Here is a 14,362-nt window from a genome sequence, read left to right as displayed (position 1 = left end):
TTGGGAAATTGGGAATTGGGATATTGGGAATTTGGGAATTGGGATATTGGGTGTTGGGATATTTTTAATTGGGAAATTGGGATATTGAGATGTTGGGATATTGGGAACTGAGAATTGAGATATTGGGATATTGGGAATTGAGAGTTGGGATATTGGGATATTGAGAATTGGGGTATTGGAGTATTGGGATATTGGGAATTGTGATATTGTGATATTGGGATATTGAGAATTGGGATATTGAGATATTGGGATATTGGGAATTGAGAATTAGGATATTGGGATATTGTGATATTGAGAATTGGGATATTGGGAAGGAATTCCTGGCTGGGCTGGAATTCCCAGAGCAGCTGTAGCTGCCCCTGGATCCCTGAAATGTCCAAGGTCAGGCTGGGACAGGGGGAGCTGTCCCTGGATGAAATGGGATGGGATTTAGGGTTCTTCCCAATCCCAATATTCAAATGGAGACACTCCCTGCTCGATAAAGAATTTCCCATTGTTTCCAATTCCGAGCCTTAAGCAAATTTTGAAGGATGAAACTGAACTGAACACACAGACCTGGATTCCTCCAAAGGATCCCAATATCCTTCCCTTTCTGGAACAAAACTCTTCCCAAATCCCTCCCTAACAAAGCTGGGAGTGCTGAGGTTCACACTGGAAAATTCAGTAACTCCTGCCCTGATTCCCAGCCCAGCTCAGAAAATGGGAATGCAGCAGGGATGTTCCCTGGGATGTGAATTTAATGGGACACAACCAAACCTGCAGAGCTTTCCTTGGAAACCACCTCCACCAAAATATCAGGAAGATAAAACGGCTTAGAGCGGTTTTTAAACTGCAAAAATAAATTCTTTCCTCATTTCTGCATCTTTTCCCTGTGGGATCACCTGGGAATTTCTGTGATTGACTCTCATCATCACCTGATCCTGTTAAATTTGGGAAGCAACATCAGCCTCCCATTCCTGCAGCTCTCAGCAGCATTCCCATTCCTGCACAAAAATAAAAAGAAAAAGCCCCAACCCACCCCAGGATTTCCTGATGGGAGAGGGATTCCAGCCCTGGCATCAGCTCATCCTGCTCTTCCCAAGGAATCCCATCCCAGGCACCACCAGCACAAAATCCCACAAAACCAGAGCACTGTGGGGATGTCAGGGAATAAAGGATTGGCACCAGGATCAATCATCAATCCCTGCTGGGTTAATTAACTGCAATCAACTCCAAGTTTAATTATTAATAATTAAGATATTCAGATAATATCAAGGTAATAAATGACATGTTAATAATATCCAGCGTTCCAGGAGCATTTGGGAAATGCTCCCAGGCACAGGGGGGGATTTTTGGGATGTCTTGCAGGGCCAGGGGTTGGATTGATGCTCCTTGGGGGTCCCTTCCAGCTCAGGAAATTCCATATCCTTACACATTCCTGACATTTAAATCTTGTGGTTTTCCTGTTTTCTGATCCTGCATTTTTCCTAGGATTTGATCCTGTATTTTCCCTCCCAGTCCCTAATTTATACAAAACATTTTCTGGATCACAATCCATATTTTTAGTATTTCTAAACCCAACATGGAGTGCCTTCAGCTTCAAAAACTGAGGGAAAAGTATTGGAATAGCCATAAAAATGGATAATTCCATGACTCTGGGATTCTCTGAACTCAAAGACTGAAATTCCTGGACTAAACCCTGAGATTTTGGACTTAATCCAGCCTAAAGCACCAACCCTCCACTCTCAGCTCCTTGTGACACCTTTGGCACAGGTGACATCTGTCCCTCTGCCCCCTTTGCTTCCCAACTCCCATTTTATCCAGAGAATCCCCCAAAATTCCAGCAAAAAAAAACTGATGGGGAAAAAAATTAATTAAACAAACCCCATTTTTTGGCTTTTAAGAGTCAATTCAGTGTCTGAGCTGGGATTAATTTTGAACCCTGCTGCATTTCAAGGTGAGGAAATAAGGACTGGGATTGCATTCCTTTGAAAATTCCCTGTGCCTGAGGATGGATTTAGGAGAGCCAGGATGGATGGAGCTCTGCAAGGCCCTGCAGCTCCTTAGGAAATTTCATTTTCTCAATTTCCCAATTCATTTTCCCAATTTCCACGCACACCAGAGCTTTAATAAAGAGCTACTGGCCCAGGGAGGAGATTTTGGATCAGGAGGAAAAAAAATTCCAGTCTCCAAAGCTCCTTCCTCTGACAACCTCTGCTTGTTTTTCCTGGGAATAAACCCCAAATCCGCCCTTCCCTCATTCCAGCCTTTCCAGGACAATCAGGGACAGAAATGGGAATTTTGAAAGCAATTTTGGAAGGTTTTTCCTGCCCTTCCACCCTGGACTGATCCCTGAGCTGCCCCCTCCACCTGCCGGGCTGGAATTCTTCCCACTCTCTTCCCAATCCCTTCCATGCACTCAGGAAAACTTTCTTGGCCTCTTCTGGAATTTTGCAGCTGAGCAAACATCCCACGGCCAGGAATTTATTCCATTTGTTCCCTTTTCAGCTCTATTTCCAATCTAAGAGGTTTTGTTCCACTCTGTGATTGCAGCAATTAAATGGAAGAGGTCAGGACGTGCTCTTGGATCATTTTTCCCTCAGGGTGCTCCGTTATCAATCCCATTTTCCAAGCAATAAACCAGGAATTTAAGTGCATATCACTGGGCTCAAAAATGCTCAGAAATCCTTTGGAATATCTGCCTTAAATCCCAAAAAAACAGGAAGAAAAATCTGTTTGCAGCAAATTAACAGAGAGAGCTGAACGAGCAAAAACTTTGGAATTCCTGAACTTGGGAGCTGAATGAGCAAAAATCTTTGGAATTCCTGAACTTTGGGAAGAGGATGAGATGGGGCTAAGTGCAAATCACTGGGGTTCAAAGCTCAAAAATTCTCGGGAATCCTTTGGAATATTTGCCTTAAATTCCAAAAAACTGGGAATAAAAATCCCTTTGCAGCAAATTAACAGAGGGCTCTGAAGAAGCAGAAATCTTTGGAATTCCTGAACTTTGGGAAGAGGATGGGATGGGATGGGATGGGATGGGATGGGATGGGATGGGATGGGATGGGATGGGATGGGATGGGATGGGATGGGATGGGATGGGATGGGATCCATAGGATTGGGATGGGATGGGAATGGGATCTATGGGATTGAGATCTATGAGATGGGATCCGTGGGATTGGGATGGGATCTATGGGATTAGGATCTATTGGATTGGGATGGGATTGGAATCCATGGGATGGGATGGGATGGGATGGGATGGGATGGGATGGGATGGGATGGGATGGGATGGGATGGGATGGGATGGGATGGGATGGGATGGGATCCACAGGATTGGGATGGGATGGGATCCATGGGATTGGATTGGGATGGGATCTATGGGATGGAATTAGGATGAGATGGGATGGGATCCATGGGATTGGGATGAGATCCATTGGATGGGATTGGGATGGGATGGGATCAATGGGATTGGATGGGATTCATGGGATAGGATCCATGAGATTGGAATGGGATGGGATCCATGGGATTGGGATGGGATAGGGTTTGCCCACCGTTGCAGCAGCAAGGACACACCAGAATTTGGCTTTCCCTGCACTTCCACCTCTGATCCTGCAGCAGAATGTTGGAACTGGAGGTGGGAATTTTTGGGAAAGGGGGCACTGACCTGACAGGCAGGGTCCTGTCCCCCTTCCTGCGCTCCATCTCCCGCTGGGGCACGGGGTACCAGCGGAAATTCAGCTTCCAGTTGAAGCCCCCGTAGGTCATGTCCGAGCCCGCCATGTACTCGAAGGTGTCGTCGCTGATCACGTCGATGATGGGACACACCACAGTTTTCCTGGGGAAAAACGGGAATTTTGGGGTTGTGGTGGTGTTTGGGCACGGTGGGAGGTGGAGGGGAAGGAGGAAAGGAAGGGGGAATAAAATGAGGGAGAAGGGGAAAAGATGGGGGAAATGGGAGAGGGAAAGAGAAGGAAAAAGGGGGGAAAGGGGGGAATGGGAGGGGAAGGGGGAAAAAGAAGGAAAAGAGCAGGGAGAGGAGGAGAAAGGGGGAGAAGAGGAGAAAAAGGGGAGAAAATAAAGGGAGAAAATAAAAAGAAGGAAAATAAAAAGGGAGAAAATAAAAGGGGAAAAAAATAAAAGGGGAGGAAAAAAGGGACAAGAAAAAAGGGGAGAAGAAAAAAGGGGGAGAGAAAAAAGAATAAAATGAGGGGGGATAAAATGAGGGGGAATTAAATGAGGGGGAAGGGGGAAAGGAAGGAAACAAGGAGGGGGAAGAAGGAGGGGTGAAAGAAGGAAAAATGGGAAAGGGAATGGGAAAGGGAAAGGGAAAACAGAGTAAAGGTAGGGAAAGTGGGGAAAAGGGGGAAAAGGGAGAAAAAAAGAAGAAGGGGAAAGGGATGAAAGGGCAGGAAGATGGGAAAGAAGGGAAAGGGAGGAAAGGGGAAAGAGGGAAAGAGGAGAAAGGAGAGGAGGGAAATTGAGGGAAAAAAGGGGGAAAAGCAGGGGAAGAAGGAAAAAACAAAGGAAAAGGGGGGGAAAAGAAGGGAAAGGGAAAATGAGTGAAAAGAGGGAAAACAAGAAAAAAGGCTGGGATATTGGGATACTGGAATATTGGCATACTGGGATATTGGGAATTGGGATATTGGGATACTGGGATATTGGGACATTGAGGTATTGGGATATTGGGATATTGGGATATTGAGGTATTGGGGTATTGGGATATTGGAATATTGGGAATTCCTGGCTGGGCTGGAATTCCCAGAGAAGCTGTGGCTGCCCCTGGATCCCTAAAGTGCCCAGGGCCAGGATGGGACAGCGGGAGGTGTCCCTGGATGAAATGGGATGGGATTTAGGGTCCTTCCCAATCCCAATATTCAAATGAAGACACTCCCTGCTGAATAAACATTCACTTTCTAACATTAAATTGTTACAGAGTATTTTGTTGGTCACAGCTGAGGTTGGCTATTAGACCAATACTCACATTTTGGCAAATCACCCTCACCTGTCCTCCTTGATCCTGGCCAGCAGCGGCTCCAGCCAGCCCAGGGTGCACTCGCAGTGGGCGTCCAGGAAGGTGAGCACCTGGCCCTTGGCGGCCGCCGCCCCGCGGAGCCGCGCGCGGATCAGCCCCGAGCGCTGCTCCATGCGCAGGATCCGCACCGGCACCCCCAGCTTCCGCACGTAGCGCTCCAGGGAGCCCTTCAGGAACTCTGACACATGGGGGCATGGAAAACACCTTTTACTGGTTTGGTAAAATTCAAAATGTTTAATAAAAAGATAATAGGAGACACACAGAAAGGGTTAAAATGGTTGGGTGCTTGGCGATGTGAAAAACATTTTAGTGGTTTGGTAAAATTTAAAAGGTTAAATAAAAAGATAATAGGAGACACACAGAAAGGGTTAAAATGGTTGGGTACTTGGTAACGTGAAAAACGTGTTTTACTGTTTTGGCAAAATTCAAAATATTTAATAAAAATATAATAGGAGACACATATAAAGGGTTAAAACGTTTGGGTGCATGGCAATGTGAAAAACACATTTTACTGTTTTGTAAAATTCAAAATGTTTAATAAAAAGATAATAGGAGACACACATGAAGGGTTAAAATGGTTGGGTGCTTGGTAATCTGAAAAACGCATTTTACTGTTTGGTAAAATTCAAAATGTTTAATGAAAAGACAATAGGAGACACACATAAAGGGTTAAAGCATTTGGGTGCTTGGTGATGTGAAAAACACATTTTACTGTTTTGTAAAATTTAAAAGGTTTAATAAAAAGACAATAGGAGACACACGTAAAGGGTTAAAACGGTTGGGTGCTTGGTAATGTGAAAAACGCATTTTACTGTTTTGGTAAAATTCAAAATGTTTAATAAAAAGATAATAGGAAACACACATAAAGGGTTAACATGGTTGGGTGCTTGGTAAAGTGAAAAATGTGTTTTACTGTTTTGGTAAAATTCAAAATATTTAATAAAAAGATAATAGGAAACACACATAAAGGGTTAAAGCAGTTGGGTGGTTGGTAATGTGAAAAACACGTTTTACTGTTTTGGCAAAATTCAAAATATTTAATAAAAAGATAATAGGAGACACATATAAAGGGTTAAAATGGTTGGGTGCTTGGTGATGTGAAAAACGCATTTTACTGTTTTGGTAAAATTTAAAAGGTTAAATAAAAAGACAATAGGAAACACACATAAAGGGTTAAAGCAGTTGGGTGGTTGGTAATGTGAAAAACATGTTTTACTGTCTTGGTAAAAGTTAAAAGGTTTAATAAAAAGATAATAGGAGACACATATAAAGGGTTAAAATGGTTGGGTACTTGGCGATGTGAAAAACACATTTTACTGTTCGGTAAAATTCAAAATGTTTAATAAAAAGAGAATAGGAAACACACATAAAGTAAAGGGTTAAAACAGCCAGGTGCTTGGCAAGCTGCTGCTTTGGGAACAACCCTTTAAATACACTTTAAAATACATCAACTTGTTGTATATTTATAGTTTTTTATGTATAGTTAAAAGTTTTTTGGGAGCTATTCAGCATGGTTACTTTTTGGGTCTAATTTTTTAGAGCATGCATGTTTTTTAGCTTGTGGTTTTAATTTTTTTATTATTATTTTTTAATTTGGGTGGTGGTTTTGGCCTTTTGCAGCTGGTGAGTGTTGATAATTGTGGTGTCACCTGCAGGGTTTTTATTACATGTTCACGGGCTGTTATTTTAACTAAGTGGGTAGTTTAAGCATACTATTTTTTAAAAACCTTATAGTTAACTTTTGCTATTAGAAGAAAAAAAAAACTTTACATTTATACAGAAAAGCTATTTTAACATTATACATATAGCTTTTATCTTAATAGTTACAAAAAGCCAACAATATGTCGTGCACTTACAACAGGGAGGACAGAAGGAAAGTGGGATTTTTACATCTTTTAGGGAGGTTTTATTCCAAGGTAGTCACAGAACCTCAGTCTCGTAATCTGAAGGTTGTGAGTTCGATCCTCACACTTGTGAAGGTGGTACCTGCACCACCTAATCAGTGCCTTGTCTTTATTTGCTTGCTTTTACTCAGAGTCAGGATTAAAAACATGGAGGAGATGAATTTTCTCCTGTTTGGGCTTGGTTATTTATTAAATTTTATTTAAACTACAAAGTCTTGCAACACTTCCAGCCACCAGCTGAAAGGGAGCAAAACTGAGCTGAATCTACAAGGTTTTTTAAAGCTCAACAGTCCAATAGAGAATTATCACCTATATTATTTATGGTTTTGGCCCAAAACCAAACTCCTGTGACCCTCAGTGCAGCACTGACTGTCCAACCAAAAACTGCTGCCTGAAATCATGGAGAAGAAGAAGACAGAAAAGAGACAACACCCAAAATCCTGGATCTTGTCCCACACCCATGACTGTATTATAAAAACCCCAAACCCTAAACCCTCCACCATGTGAAATCACACACTTCTATTTAACTACACATCCATGATTTTAACTCCATCACTCAATTTTGGAAGCTTCTCCAAGGCCTCAGGTCCAAGCAGTGTTCTCCAGGGGATCAGTGCCAGAAAGCACAGGAAGCTCAAAACTCCCAAATTTCTGGGATCCAACACCTGCTTGGAGCATCTCATGGGAGTGAGAATGAGATGGGCTCTGAGATCCTCTCCAAACCAATTCCCTGATTCCAGGATAATAGCTCAGGAATTATACATAAAGCACAATCAGTTCCTTGGAATAAACCAGCAACCACAAATCAGAGACATTTTGGGCAATTTGCTGCTGGTTTGGTCAAAAAAAAAAAAAAAAAAAAAAAAAAAAAAAAAAGAAAAGAAAAAAAAAAAGCTTTTTTGGATTTGGATTTCCCCATTGGAGGAAATCTTTTAGGAAAAATGGGAATTACTTGGCTCAAATCCTCCTCCACCTTCTGGCACAGGGGATCATTAAGCCACTTAATGAGCAGGGAGTAATTAGGGTCCAATTAATGCTCCGTGGGGCAGAACTGAAGGGTGGAGAGGCTGCAGGGCTGAGTTTGCCACCAGCACCCACTGGGCTGCTCCAGGATCCTTCCCCATCCCATGGATTCCATTGTAGGAACTTGAGGGGATTCCTTTTCCAGGGATGGGAATTTGGGGAACCTGAGATGGGGATTTGGGACAGCTGGGATGGGAATTCAGGGAACCTGGGGTGGGAATTTTGGAAACCTGTGATGAGAATTTGGGAAAGCTGGGATGGGACTTTGGGACAGCTGGGATGGGAATCTGGGGAACCTGGGACAGGAATTTGTGAGACCTGGGATGGGACTTTGGGACAGCTGGGATGGGAATCTGGGAAAGCTCAGATGGGAATTTGGCGAAGCTGGGGTGGGAATTTGGGGAAACCTGGGGTGAGATTTTGGGGAACTTGGGATGGGAATTTGGGCAAGCTAGGGTGGAAATTTGGGGAAGCTGAGGTGGGAATTTAGGAAAAGTGGGTGGGAATTTGGGGAAACCTGGGATGGGAATTTGGGGAAGTTGGGGAAGTTGGGGTCAGAATTTGGGGAACCTGGGACAGGAATTTGGGAAAAGTGGGGTGGGAATTTGGGCAAGCTAGTGTGGGAATTTGGGAAAACCTGGGGTGGGAATTTGGGAAAAGTGGGGTGGGAATTTGGGCAAGCTGGGACGGGAATTCGGGGAAAGCCAGGACGGGAATTTGGGAAAAGTGGAGTGGGAATTTGGGATATTTGGGGTGGGAATTTGGGAAAAGTGGGGTGGGAATTTGGAACATTTGGGTTAGGAATGGGCAGCCCAGCCCCACCTCTCTCGCTGGCATCGTCCACCAGCACGATCTCGGCCAGCAGGCGCGGCGGGGAGCGCTCCAGCACGCTGTGCACCGTGCGCAGCAGCGTGCTCCACGCCTCGTTGTGGAACACGATCACCACGCTGGTGTTGGGCAGCTCCTCCGGGTACACCTTGCTCTTGCACCTGCCCAGACACACGGGGAGAGCACAGGGAAGGGCGTCAGGCTGCAGGAATTGCCCAAAATTCGCATCTTTTCGGGGTGGGAAAGGGGCTTGGAACGAGGCACGGCACTGCTGGCACATCCAGGGTGTGGGGATGGATTGAGGGGTGGCTGGAGATCCAGAGACTGCAATTCCAATGGCTCTGAGCATGGAAAAGGGGCTTGGAAGTATCCAAATCACCACACCAAGAGGAAGGCTCCACATCCAGGCGTTAAAAAATGATAGCAATAAATTAAGGAGGCAAAGTGGAGATCCAGAGACTGCAATTCCAACAGCTGGAAAAGCAGCCATGGCTCTGCTCCAAAGGGGAGATTCCACATCCAGGGAGTTCAAGATGACAGCAAATAAATTAAGGGGGCAAAGTGATATTTAGAGAGTGGAATTCCAACTGCTCTGAGGATTAGAGGCTGGAAAAGGACCTGGAAGCAGCCACAGCACTGCTGCCACATCCATGGTGGTGGGGATGGATTGAGGGGTGTCTGGAGATCCAGAGACTGCAATTCCAATGGTTCTGAGGCAGGGATGGAAAGGGGGCTTGGAAGCAGCCACTGCTCCGAAGGGGAGATTCCACATCCAGGGAGCTCAGGGTGATGGGAGTGGATTAAGGAATGAAGTAGAGATCCAGAGACTGCAATTCCAATGGCTCTGAGTATGGAAAAGGGGCTTGGAAGTATCCAAATCACCATACCAAGAGGAAGGCTCCACATCCAGGCGTTAAAAAATGATAGCAATAAATTAAGGAGGCAAAGTGGAGATCCAGAGACTGGAATTCCAACAGCTGGAAAAGCAGCCATGGCACTGCTCCAAAGGGGAGATTCCACATCCAGGGAATTCAGGATGATGGGGATGGATTAAGGAACAAGCTGGAGATCCAGAAACTGGAATTCCAATGGCTCTGAGGATTAGACAGGATGGAAAAGCAGCCATGGCATTTATCCAAGGGGGAGGTTCCACATCCAGGGAATTCAGGATGAAGGGGATGGATTAAAGAACAAACTGGAGATCCAGAGACTGGAATTCCAACTGCTCTGAGTATGACAGGCTGGGGAAGGGGCTCCTCTCACTCTCCCATTCCTGACATTCCAATCCAATTTCTGCCCTGCGCTGTTTCATCAGGAATTGCAGGTGCAGCCATTCCCAGGTGGATTTGGCTCCAGGGAGGTCTGGGATGAGCTGGCAAGGGAGAGCAGAGCTCATCCAGGACTGATCCACCTGCAGTGTTCAAATCCTGCCTGTTTTCCCAAAGCTCCCACTCAAGGACCAAACCCTGCCAGTTTAACCAAGCACCATTCCCTTACTGAGCAATAATAATTCTGAAAATCAGGAATGTGGGGCGCCTCCACAGCCTTTGACAGTGGGAAATAGCCATGGATTTTTCAAAGTGAATCCACCAAAGCCTTCAGATCTCCCCTCCCAATTCCCATTTCCAGAGGTCTGTGGGAAAAGTGGGATCTCAGATTCTCTGGGAGAAGATATCAGGAGGAGGTGAGACCCCTTCCAAGGCAGCCTGAAAATCCATCCTTGGAAAAAAAAACTCCTGCAAAATAATGCTGAATTTATCCAAACTGCTCCAGCATTTCCTGCTTTTCCAAGGCCCTTGAAACCAGGAATAAAGGAAAATTTTAAATCCCCTTTGGAACAATTTTCCTTAAATAAAATCTGTTTTCTCCTCCACCCAGGGATGTCTTGGGGGCCCCTCTGAGGCTGCTGGGGAGGAAAATCTGTTTTCCATGATTTTCACACTAATTAAGGAGCTGACAGCTCCTCTTTTCCAATTATAGATCCTGATCCAAATGCTGCTCCAAAAGCAGCTGCAGCCCACGTGGAAAACATGGGAGAGCAAGGATGGTGCTTCTTGAAGGGAAATTTTCAGATGTTCTTGGAATAAAGGAGATTTTCAGCAATCCATGTGTGTCCACATCCATGAAAAACATTCCAGTACTCATGGATATTCCATGGGTGACAGGAATTCTGGCATTGCCATCACTCATCCACAGAACCAGAGAATCCCAGGATGGTTTGGGATGGAAGGGACCCTGAATCCCACCCCAGGGACACTTCCCACTGTCCCAGACTGATCCATCCTTGGACACCTCCTGGGAAAGCTGTGCCAGGATCTCCCCACCCTCTGAGGAAGGAATTTTTTATCCTGAGAAACCCCAAATCCAACAGGCCCTGGTGCAGAACGAATGGATCAGGTGTGGCTACCCCAAAATAAAACCAATTTTCCCTCCCCTCAGGGCTGAATTTCAGGAATAACAAATTTTGGTCTCACCTCAAAAATCCAACCAAGAATTCCTATCCCTGAAACACGGATCTGAGGGAAGGATTTTCCCAATTAAAGGGAGTTTTCCCACACATCCCTGCACTGCTCCTTCCCAGACCCTTCCCCCACCCAGGATCACATCCCAACGTTTTATTCTTTGGAGAATCCCCACAAAACTCCAGCTCTGTGTCTGACCCCGGCTGTTATTCCAGAAATCCCAATGTTTCTGCTCGGCTCTGGATGTTCCCAAGCACTGGAACACACCCAGGAGTCAATTCCAGCTGCAACCTCCAGCAGAAAATCCAATTAGGATGCTCCAGCAATCTGTGAGACAGCACTTGGAGCCTCACTCATCCACAACAGATTGAGGATGGATTTCTTCCCTCTCTGGAGAAAATCCTTGGGAATGAAATGAGGAATTTCCCTGGTGAGTTAAGCTGGATTTAAGGTTTAATTAATAGTTCCTAATTAGAGCTGGATCTGCAGCTTGGCCATTTCCAACAGGACCCTGGAAATCCAGGGATATTCCCTGACAGAAAGCATGGGATGGGATGGGATGGGGATGGGATGGGGATGGGATGGGGATGGGATGGGGATGGGATGGGGATGGGATGGGGATGGGAGCAAATGAAACTCTGAGTGTGAGATCCCCTGGATCAGCTGGAATTAAACCATCAACCCCAGGGCAGGGACACAACAGGCACAGTCCTGGATACAGCAATGGGATGGGGAATTTGTGGGATCCTAATGAGGAATCCCATTGCCACAGAATCCCATTGAGTCTGGAGCCAGGCTGGGAGAGCTGGGAATGTTCCCTGGAGAGGGGAAGGATCCAGGGAGAGCTTCCAGAACATTCCAGGGGCTGGAGGGGCTCCAGGAGAGCTGGAGAGGGACTGGGGACAAGGGATGGAGGGACAGGACACAGGGAATGGCTGCACTGCCAGAGGGCAGGGATGGATATTGGGATATTGGGAATTAGGATATTGGGATATTGGGATTTCCTGGCTGGGCTGGAATTCCCAGAGCAGCTGTGGCTGCCCCTGGATCCAGGCTGGAATAACCTGGGACAGTGGAAGATGTCTCTATCACAGCAGGGCTGGGCTGGATGGGATTTAAGCTCCCAGCCCATCCCAGTTCCCAACATTCCCAGAACAGGATTTACCCCCCAGCCCATCCGAAGATGGGATTTAGGCTCCCAGCCCATCCCAAGTCCAGCATTCCCAGGATGGGATTTAGGCTCCCAGCCCAGCCCAGGGCAGGATTTACCCCAATCCCAGGACAGGATTTATCCCCAGCCCATCCCAGGACAGGATTTAAGCCCAGCCCATCCCAGGACAGGATTTAAGCCCCCAGCCCAGCCCAGGACAGGATTTAAGCCCCCAGCCCAGCCCAGGACAGGATTTAAGCCCCCAGCCCAGCCCAGGACAGGATTTAAGCCCCCAGCCCAGCCCAGGACAGGATTTAAGCCCAGCCCATCCCAGGACAGGATTTAGGCTCCCAGCCCATCCCAGGACAGGATTTAGGCGCCCAGCCCATCCCAGGACAGGATTTAAGCCCAGCCCAGGACAGGACAGGATTTAAGCCCCCAGCCCAGCCCAGGACAGGATTTAGGCCCAGCCCATCCCAGGGCAGGATTTAAGCCCAGCCCAGGACAGGATTTAGGCCCAGCCCATCCCAGGACAGGATTTAGGCCCAGCCCAGGATAGGATTTAGGTCCAGCCCATCCCAGGACAGGATTTAGGCCCAGCCCAGGACAGGACAGGATTTACCCTCAGCCCATCCCAGGACAGGATTTAGGCCCAGCCCAAGGCAGGATTTAGGCCCAGCCCAGCCCCTCTCACCCGTCCAGCCGCACGTCGGGCAGGCTGCGGTTCAGGGCGATGCGGTCGCTGGCCAGGAGGTTGAACTGGTTGATCTTGAACAGCTCCTTCATCTTCTCCTGCTCCTCCTTGGGGATGAGCACGGCCCTGCCCATCTCCCCCGGGCCCTCCTGGCTCCGGGAAATGACGGCTGGAAAAATGGGATGGGGCTTTGAGATGGATTTATCCTTCGGGAAACTTTCAGTATTCCACAAGGAATGCTGGAAATCCAATCCCCGTTCTCCCTGCTACACTGGGAGCTTTCATCCCCCTCTGGATCCAAGAGCATCCAGTTTTATTCCAGATTTGTTCTCTTCCACCATCCCAGGCTGCTCCAGCCTGGCCTTGGACACTTCCATGGATCCAGGGGCAGCCACGGCTGCTCTGGGCATCCTCACAGGAAAGCTGTGGCTGTCCCTGGATCCATGGAATGCCCCTGGATCCCTGGAGCAGCCTGGGACAGCAGGAGGTGTTCCTGGGGTGGAATGGGATTTAAGGTCCATTTTAACCCTAACCACTCCATAAAACACAAACTCAGACAACACCAAAGCAATGCTAAATCCTCCAATCCTGGGTTTTCTCTGCTGGGAAAAGCAATTCTGAGACACAAACATGAGGCCCAAACCAAATAAAATAATTGGCTTGGCTTGCAAAGCAGGATGTACCCAAAAATTTGTATTTTGTCCCCAGCTGTTAAACCAGCTGGGCAGGGATCCTTATCCCTGTGGGACATCTCCTGTTAATGGCCCAGCTGTTAAACCAGCTGGGCAGGGATCTTTATCTGTCCCACAGCCCATCCTCCCTCCAGGAGATCTCTCCTGTTCATGGCCACTGAGTCTCAGGGCATGGCTGATAAAATTCCATCATCCCATGGGGAGATGCTCCAGCCAGGGGAGGAGCCAAGCATTTCCTACCCTGATCAAATCTGAGATTTGGAACATCAGAGCAGCCTTTCCCACTGGATCCCAGAGGAAAACCAGACCCTTGCACATCATCCCTGGAGCTTCAGAGGGAAACTGCACCTTGTACAGGAGCACTGCTCCAACTGAGCCACATCTGTCACTGCAGGAGGATGCAGCCACCATGGGATGGGACTGCTGCCAACACCCTGCCTGACAGGTGTCAGGCTGTACTCTGACTGTGTCAGGGTTTGGGGTTTGTTCTTTGTAGTGCTGTGTTTCTATTTTAATTTCCCTAGTACAGAACTGTTATTCCCATTCCCATATCTTTGCCTGAGAGCCCCTTGATTTCAAAATTATAATAATTTGGAGG

General features: G+C 47.0%; 1 protein-coding gene across 1 annotated transcript in view; it reads right to left on the bottom strand.

The window, feature by feature from the left end:
* Positions 1 to 14,362, bottom strand: part of GALNT13 (polypeptide N-acetylgalactosaminyltransferase 13) — a 46,481-nt gene that overhangs the window by 21,813 nt on the left and 10,306 nt on the right. Inside the window, exons 4-7 of the mRNA XM_033065043.1 lie at positions 13,073 to 13,241; positions 8,761 to 8,927; positions 4,982 to 5,189; positions 3,644 to 3,814 (exon numbers count right to left, since the gene is read on the bottom strand). Coding sequence (XP_032920934.1) covers positions 3,644 to 3,814; positions 4,982 to 5,189; positions 8,761 to 8,927; positions 13,073 to 13,241 — 715 coding nt within the window. The remainder of the gene's footprint in view (positions 1 to 3,643; positions 3,815 to 4,981; positions 5,190 to 8,760; positions 8,928 to 13,072; positions 13,242 to 14,362) is intronic.

The sequence above is a fragment of the Catharus ustulatus genome, chromosome 7 (assembly GCF_009819885.2).
Source record: "Catharus ustulatus isolate bCatUst1 chromosome 7, bCatUst1.pri.v2, whole genome shotgun sequence".
NCBI classification, from domain to species: Eukaryota; Metazoa; Chordata; class Aves; order Passeriformes; family Turdidae; genus Catharus; species Catharus ustulatus.
This window is presented reverse-complemented; position numbering and strand designations above follow the sequence as displayed.